Source organism: Nanorana parkeri, unplaced genomic scaffold, assembly GCF_000935625.1.
Source record: "Nanorana parkeri isolate BGI_ZX_2015 unplaced genomic scaffold, ASM93562v1 scaffold74, whole genome shotgun sequence".
NCBI lineage: Eukaryota > Metazoa > Chordata > Amphibia > Anura > Dicroglossidae > Nanorana > Nanorana parkeri.
Window position 1 is genome coordinate 2,330,744 of NW_017306342.1, and position 8,922 is coordinate 2,339,665.

The window sequence follows — 8,922 nt, forward strand, 5'->3', positions numbered from 1 at the left end:
GCCGCTGATGATTGCTGTACATTAAAATTCCTCCTCCGCCGCTACCTCCGGCATCTGACCGCTTCTCCTGCCCTCCCCTCCCGGAACCACTCCAGGCTGGGATCTGTTTCTCCTCAGATCCCTGCTGTTCTCCCTTGCCTGTATGGGCTGAGGCAGCAAGGAACACTACAGAGGCTTCTATCCATTCATAACCGGGTTATAGTAAATATTTACTATATCCGGTTTGTGAATGAATAGGAAGGCTCTGTACTGAGTGTTTTGCATTTATTCAGAACAGAGGCTGCAAAAAAAAAAGAAAAGAGATTGAGGACTCCTTTATTTTTTTTTTTCTATTTCAAAAAGGAAATGTCATGGGTCTTAGACCCCAACAGTAGAAAGAAGGAAAAAAAAAATCAAACACACGCCCCCCCATGCACATATTATACACATGCAACAGTGTGCACCATATTGTGGTGTACGGCATGCGCTGCAGTGCGTTGTTGGAACACATTGCAGTGCTTGATTTTTTTTTTTAGTTGCTTATTTACAGTTTTGCGTTCCTTTTTTTTTTTTTTTTAACAGTTTTGCAAAAAGGCACAATTTAAAAATTACAAATATTTATTTATTAACTCAATACCGTTTTATCTTTTAGATTTAGTCAGAAAAGTGTTTGTTTTTGTGTGCACTGATGCTGATTTTAGTGTGTTTTTATGGGTTCAATATTGATTTGATAAACATTTTCGCAGTTATGGCAGGACCTACAAAATTAGTAGCACCACCTTTTTCTTCTACCGGGCCTGTTCTTTCAGAAAATATATGGTTTTGGGGGTCTTTTACAAACTCTAAAAGCAGCAGTTGAAAATAAACAAAAGGTGAAACATTGCAAAGATGGTGTGGCCAGCTGAGGTTAAAAGCGTTCCGCAGGGCTTGGCAGCAAAAGGGAGGTGCAGTGAGGTCACCACACTTGCAATCCATTGACACTTCCTCCCCATCCTGTTAAAGGTGCCCATACACTGCACGCGGGAAATCCCAGAATCGTACGAGAATCGTGCAGTGTGAATGATGTGTGACCGTTTCTACTGTACGGTCGCACGTCTTTTGTCTAAGGAGCATGCTAGAAAACCAGCCGAAAATCTTACGATTTTCGGCTGGTTTGAATGATGCTCGGGAGACAAATGCCAAACGGGCCGTTCAGCATTGCTCACGCGCACACTGCCCGTTCAGCATTGCGGTCATCGGAAGCCCGATGGTTGTAAAGTGTATGGCCACCTTAATGAATGTCTGTAATGAGGTACGAACAGGGAGAAGAGGAAGAGTCTGCAGGAACCAGAGCATTGCACCCGTGATCCACTGCAATACTTTACAGGCTCATGTGAAAAACGACTGCATACGTACTTCTTTTATTATTATTATTTTTTTTTCTAAAAGGTGGATTTTTACTTTGAAAGTGCACCCATGTGAATACATACATACAAATATCTATAAAGCTTTTTGTCTCCAAGTGGAAAATCCATTCCTAATCCCAGACCCAGGACAGGTAGTCATAAAGACAACATATCGCCCATTCCTGGTAATACATTTATCTTCGAGCAGATGGATGCCTCCTGCCTCCTCGCTAGTTCTGTTTCCTTTCATGGCGCTGATCAATACTGTTTTCACAATAATTAGATGTGGAATGATGCAGATAGAACATCAATTTGGCTGATATCCATATCCATCACTGTATGCGGTCTTTATCAAAATCTGGAAATGGCTGCCTGTGCACTGAAAGTCTATTCTTCAGATTTGATATTACACTACACATAACAGCAGAGACTCTTACTGCCTTTCATTTAACTCTGTGTCCCAAATTCATATTACCTTGTAGCAGCACATCACTGGGCTGTACAGAGTCTTTGCAGAGATCAGAGCTGTGAGTGGGAACCAATACTACAGGCTGCCTTAGAAAACCACCAGAGGGAGCAGAGACCAGACCAGTCCCCCTGCACAAGCAATCGGCAGTGATTACAGGACGCTCCTGCAAAGTTTCACATTGGATTGCTGCACAGATCTGGAAGAAATACACAATCTCACCAAGATTCAAGTAACAATGCACATCTCATGTGTTGAGATAATATCTGTTTTGCCTGGAGTTCATATTTAAACTGTATAAACCTTCCCCCTAGATTACACACATTAACAGATTGGATGACAGTTGGGGAGGATAAAGGCTGAGGACATGAAGGGCATATAAGGTTACAATTCTTGTAGGGCAGGAAGTGACGGGAATTCTCTGGAATGGGGACACAGACAAAAGCACATTTTTAGTATGGAGTGGAAAGGGTCAGAACCTCTGATAATATTGTTCATCTTTCCTGCCCTCCTCACCAGTTCTTGTATAGGACTCACAGAGGGGAAACGTTCCAACAGAAAAAAATTGACCGGAATTGTAGCCCCTTCTTTCTTTCTGCAAATCTAAACCAAGTACGCCTGGTGATAGGCTTTACAGCCCAACTCTAAAGATATTAGAAGTGCACCGAAATGGAATTTTCAGACCGATACCAAGAATTAAAACTTTTTAAAATGTATATATAATCTATATATATATTTTAATTTTTTTTTTGCTTTACTGTTGGTGGCTTTGGGGAAATATCAGGGGTCTACATAGACCCCTGATATTTCCGTTTTGAAATAGAAAAAGAGATTCAGGAGAATGTCTTTTTCTGCTGCCCCTGTTATCAATGATCAGGAAGTCTCTATACCACATGTGTCAAACTCAAGGCCCTGGGGCCGAATCCGCCAGGCCATTTCCTAGACTTCTGCTTTCAGATCTAGGTATTAAGTTATTACTAAAACCAGTGATAATCGAATGCAGAGGCAATTATGATAAAGATTAGATACGTTTATATAGTCTTACAGGCCCTTTGAGGGCAACCATAATGTTGATGCGGCCCCCGATTAAATTGAGTTTGACACCCCTGCTCTATTCGTAAACTGTGGATGTAGTATGAGTTGCTATGTCCACAATCATGAATGAAAGGAACTGATGTAGACCACTTACTGTTCAATGATAACTGTGGACACAGTAAACGTACTAAAGGGAAGTTATCAAAACTGGAGCAGACAAAATCTGGAGCAGCTGTGCATGACATCCAATCAGCATGCACCTTTCATTTTCAAAGCCTAACTGAAGAAACGGAAAAAAGAACCTGATTGGTTGCCATGGGAAACTGCTCCAGATTTTGTCTGCTCCAGTTTTTATAAATTCCCCCCCTCACTATGTCCTCAATTATTTACAAACGCTCAGCGATCAGCTGATCATTTAGTGCTTGTAACTTTTCTCCATCCTGACACCTTCGGCTGTCACAGGAGGCTGGGCGGTGCGGTGCAGGAGGAGAACTCTGCCTCCTATGATACAGCTGTCTCGGCCTTTGGTGACACGCACTGCCACCTCGGCGTTTGGTGATACAGCTGACGGCTAACTCCTCCCCTGCACCTCGGCCTTTGGTGACACAGCTGACGGCTAACTCCTCCCCTGCACCGCTGGCTCGGCCTCCTGTGACAGCTGACAGCCTAGCCCCTCCCCACACCACTCTCCATCCTGAGTCTCTGCCTGTCGCAGTGGGCAGTGCGGGAAGAGAGCTCGCCCTTCTGTTACACCGCTGTTGACAGCGCTCTCCTCGGCTACCTGGTCAGTGAGTGCCTTCGGTTCGAAGAGGTGTATCGGTATCTTTCACAGACTCGTGCCATTACGTCTGCCGACCACGCCAGAGCAATCTGATGGTTTTCCAGTGAGCAACCCGCAAAAGACCCGGATACTCTTCAGATGCATTAAATCATCAAGCCAGCATCTTTTCTATTCAATTGATTGCCTCTCCAATTTTACTTTCCTGAAGAAGCGCCTGAGTCGTGAAACACATTGAAATTGTGAACCACTCCAGCAAATCAAGACTGTAATTGATGTTGAAGTCTATGGGACAATTATCCGTTATTGGTTATTCTATCTAATTTCCTGTTTTTGGAGTGGTATTTGGAGGTTTTATACATTTACAATCATTATATCAATCATGCCTTTTGATGTATCCTCTATGAGGGGTATGATTTTATGAGTGATGATTTGTTAACAAATTTTGATGAAATGAAACGTGTTTATAAAAAACACTTCTTGTCAGTACGGCACCTTAAAAGCACCATTCAGTTTCTAATCTTTTTTTGCATGATACAATAGGGGTGTCGTGCCATTCCTCTCAGACTATACGCAAAACTTTTTTCATAAACCTTAGTACTTTTTATTTTAAATGTGTTTTTGATTTTTTTTTTTTACCCGTACCTAGAATTTGCTGCTTTCAAATGTTTTATTTAATTTTTACGTATATTTCTTTTATGTTTAGCTATGTCAACAGTGCTTCCAAGATCATTCAGAAAGCAGAAGAATGCCGGCTTGATGGAGATGAGGAAAAAGCTTATGTTTTCTACATGAAGTTTTTATTTGTATTTGAACTGATTAAGAAGAGGTCAGATTTCAAGCAAAACCAGGTACAGTGCTCTCCTGCTCCTCTTAGCTGAATGTCCATATCGCAGTACAGAAAGGGGATGGGGCGAAGAGTCTGCAGAAGCCAGAGCATTGCAAAAGCTTGATTATGCCTTTTAAACATTTAAAATATTTAATTTTGCGGGGGGCTTTTCAGCATTTTGTTTTTAGGTTGGTGACGGGGTCTCTAAGTTCCTGCAATAGGTTCATTACAATAAGGTTGTTATTGTTGCTATACTTGGCTTCTTACGGATGACAGATATGGACCTGCAGATGCTGTTTGCTGCTTCAAAACCACCGTGCTGACTCGTCATTTATGTTGTATCAAACAACATCTTGATAAGTTTCAAGTGAAATGCATCATATGACTAGCTGTATAATGCTCTGAGCTGTGAAATACTAGAAAGGCCATGCATTCATAGTTCAGTCGCACATGAGAAGGACAGTTGGCAAGCTATCTGAAAGACCTCAACCCCACCAGGACCCACCATGATCTTCTCTTCGTCTACTGCTCTGTGGTGGCCAAATTAAGTTTCCAGAAAGTTGAAACATCCATATCAGAAAAGAAGAAACGGATGTCATCACGCCCTAGGGAAGGCCCGCAATGGGCCCACTTCATGCAGGCAATGTTTGGATTTGAGTGGGCCTGACAGCGTATGGCCATACATAATTATAGTATATAGCTAGTATAGTTATTCATATTTTATATTGAGTTAACTTTCTCAGTATATACAGTACATATGTGTAACAGGTCAACTTGTGTTTGTCTCAAGGATTACTTCAAAGCCTTGATCGGTCCTAGTACAATAGTAAAAGCAGTTGAAGAAGCTGAAAAACTTTCAAAAAGCCTTAAAAACAGGTCAGTACACATTTATATTTTCCAATTCTGAATAAAACGAATGGAAAAGATAGCCAATCCTTGTTTGTTGACAAAACTGTCTTATCAAACAGTAGTACTGTGACATGAACAGTCATCAATTACATTTTAAGATGAATGGTAAAGGTTTTGTATTTTTTAAGTGTAGTTTTAACAGATCTGTCAGATGTGTGCTGCCTTGCTGAGTGTAGGTAAGTTGCCTCTTTCTATTGGAACCTTACTATTCACCTCTGCACAGTAACTGTAGTCTGTGTTGTGTAGTTCTGACAGCAGGCATCTAAAGCTGTTCGGATACTGATTGGCTGTAGTTGCTTTTTTTTGCTGACAATTTTTGGCCTGGCTCCTTCTGAAAAAGTTGTTTGAAAAAGTGTCCAGCTCTCGCACGATAATGGCCAGACTATGGCGGCCCTTGTCCACTTCTCCCTAGCTTGATCGGTGCAATTGGTGGCTCCAAACAGGTTGCACAATGTAACTGTACTGTTTCTGGTTAAGGAGGCAAAGTCTGTCTTATTCAGTTTTTTTGTTTTTCATATGAAAACACTCTGTTATCCTTTAATAATCAAGTAAAAAAAAGTTGCACATGAAGTAATCTTTTTCCTGTATGCATACCCTGCTTTTTTCACTAGGTATGAGGAATCTGAAGTGCGAAAGAGACTTGAAGAGCTAGATAAGGAAGAAGAGCAGAAAAAGAAGAATGCAAATCTCTGTCCAAAGGAAACTCCTGCAAATATTTCCCAGCATAGCGATAAAAGTGTCTTGGTAAAGCTTCTCATGCATGTAAACCAGGGGTAGCCAAACTCTGGCCTTCCAGCTGTGGTAAAACTACAAATCCCATGATGCATCTCTCTCCAGGAGTCATGTCTGTGGCTGTGAGAATCTTGCATTGCCTCATGGGATTTGTAGTTCCACCACAGCTGGAGGGCTGGAGTTTGGCTACCCCTGATGTAAACAAAGTATTAAACTAGAATAGTATCCTTGGCCAAATCTCCTATCAGCTTGTTTTTTGCTGTGTGTCCAGCTGATTACCCGTCACCTTCTTTCCAGGTGACAGTGTTGTCACCTTGACAGAAAGGGAAAAACAATCTTCAGTGGGACAAATACAGCTACAGTGAGGAAAATAATTATTTGATCCCCTGCAGATTTTGCATGTTTGCCCACTTACAAAGAAATTAAAGGTCTACACTGTTTATCATAGGTGTATTTTACATGATAGAGACAGAATATCAACCAAAACTCCAGAAAAAAACACACGATACAAATGTTATAAATTGAGTTGCAGTTCAGTGAGATAAAATAAGTATTTGATCCCCTACCAACCAACAATAATTCTGGCTCCCACAGACTGGATATGTGGTACACAGATGAGTCCTGTCACTTTAAGAAGGTACTCCTAACGACAACTCGTTATTTATATAAAAGACACCTGTCCACAGAATCTCTTTCTTCCATTCAAACCTCACTACCATGGGCAAGACCAAAGAGCTGTCAAAGGACGTTAGCGACAAGATTGTAGATCTGCACAAGGCTGGAATGGGCTACAAGGTATCAGCAAGAAGCTTGGTGAGAGGAAACAACTGTTGGAGCAATTATTCGCAAATGGAAGGAATACAAAATAACCATCAATCGCCCTCGATTGATGAGTCAGATGAGACCAAAATTGAGCTCTTTGGCATAAATTCAACTCGGCATGTTTGGAGGAAGAAAACTGCTGACTACGACCCTAAGAGCACCATCCCTACAGTCAAGCACGGAGGTGGGAACATTATGCTTTGGAGCTGTTTCTCTGCTAAAGGTACAGGCCAACTTTGCCGCATTGAGGGTCCAATGGACGGGGCCATGTATTGTAAAATCTTGGATGAGAACCTCCTTCCCTCAGTCAGAACACTGAAAATGGGTCGTGGATGGGTCTTTCAGCATGACAATGAACCAAAACATACGGCAAGGCAACAAAGTAGTGGCTCAAGAAGAAGCACATTAAGTGGCAGAGGCCTAGCCAGTCTCCAGACCTCAATCCTATAGGAAATCTATGGAGAGAGCTGAAACTTCGAGTTGCCAAGCGACAGCCAACAAACTAAGGATTTAGACAAGATCTGTAAAGAGTGGACAAAAATCCCTCCTGAGATGTGTGCAAACCTGGTAACCAACTACAAGAAACGTCTTAACTCTGTGCTTGCCCACAAGGGTTTCTCCACCAAGTACTAAGTCATGTTTTGCTTGGGGATCAAATACTTCTTTTACTCGCTGAAATGCAACTCAATTTATAACATTTGTATCGTGTGTTTTTTCTGGAGTTTTGGTTGAAAATATAGACCTTTAATTTCTTTGTAAGTGGGCAAACTTACAAAATCTGCAGGGATGAAATCATTATTTTCCTCACTGTATATATATATATTTAGCAGACCAAAGAGGAGAAAATAAGAGGTCGTTTTGAGAGTTTACTTGCGCTTTTTTTATGAGGCAGCTCCCGCTCTAAGGGACCGCTCACAGGAAGTCTGTAGTATTTTAGTCATCTTCCCTTTATCAGAACTGAAATCTCCTTTTGTATCTCAAATGTTTTTACTTTGAAATTAGCAGCAGTTATCTGCAACCAGGCTTCTCCTTGATGAACAATACCAGTGACCTGAAATGTCATGTCTAGTGAGGTAAATGTCATGCCTAGTGAGTGTGTCTGACTATATTGCTAAAGCTGGCCATACACTGCTCGAAGGCCCAGTCATCCCCACCTAGCTCAACAAACTTTCATAAATAAAATCGAAGCCGGGTGAAACATTGGCAGGTCCAGAGAAACTGCAGTCGATCAGTCACCATTCGGGCCCTCCATTTGCTTGACTACAGTAGCTGGCAGGAAAGATTCCCTCATCTACGCTGTTGAGTGTGGATTGGGGAATCGTGCGGCTTTCTCTTGTTCAGCTTGCGAGGAAAAAAAAAAGAGGAAGGCTATTCAAGCGTCTCCTCGGATCCCCGCTTGTATGGTCGGAGGCAACTGGGATCTGAGGAGAAATTGGCGGGGTGGGGAGGGGCGAAGGAGGAGGGAGCTGCTGATCAGGATGGCCAAGCGGCAGGAGAGAGAGAGCGACCAGCAAGCGGGGAGGAGAGCAGAGCCACTGTCATCCTGTCAGTCTCAGGATGACAGCAGCTGTGTTCCGTGGACGAGCGGAGGAGCCGTAAATATCTGTGATATTTACCGATCCTCTGTATACAAAGCAAATACTGGAGTGCTCAGCTTACCACTCCATTTATTGTAAGCAATTGGGGACACACCATACTATGTGTCCCCAGTTATGAATAAACAGGAAGTGATGTAGATGAGTTTCTGAGTAGTAGCACTCACTACAGAGGCTTCTACTCATTCATAACTGGATGATAGTAAATATTTTACTATCACCAGTTTGTGAATGAATGGGAAGCCTCTGTACTTGAGTGCTTTCCATTAATTTAGAACAGGGGCTACAGAAAAAGATAGAGGACTCTGTCTTCAATTTCTTTTTCTGTTTCAATAAGTAAATGTTAGGGGCCTGTTTTAGACCTCTGACATTTCCCCCCCCCCCCCCCCCAC

The 8,922-nt window shown here is 42.1% G+C and overlaps 1 protein-coding gene across 1 annotated transcript in view; it reads left to right on the forward strand.

The window, feature by feature from the left end:
• USP8 (ubiquitin specific peptidase 8) overlaps positions 1–8,922 on the forward strand; it is a 42,739-nt gene that overhangs the window by 9,071 nt on the left and 24,746 nt on the right. The window contains exons 3-5 of the mRNA XM_018576712.1: positions 4,350–4,494; positions 5,263–5,348; positions 5,993–6,125. Coding sequence (XP_018432214.1) covers positions 4,350–4,494; positions 5,263–5,348; positions 5,993–6,125 — 364 coding nt within the window. The remainder of the gene's footprint in view (positions 1–4,349; positions 4,495–5,262; positions 5,349–5,992; positions 6,126–8,922) is intronic.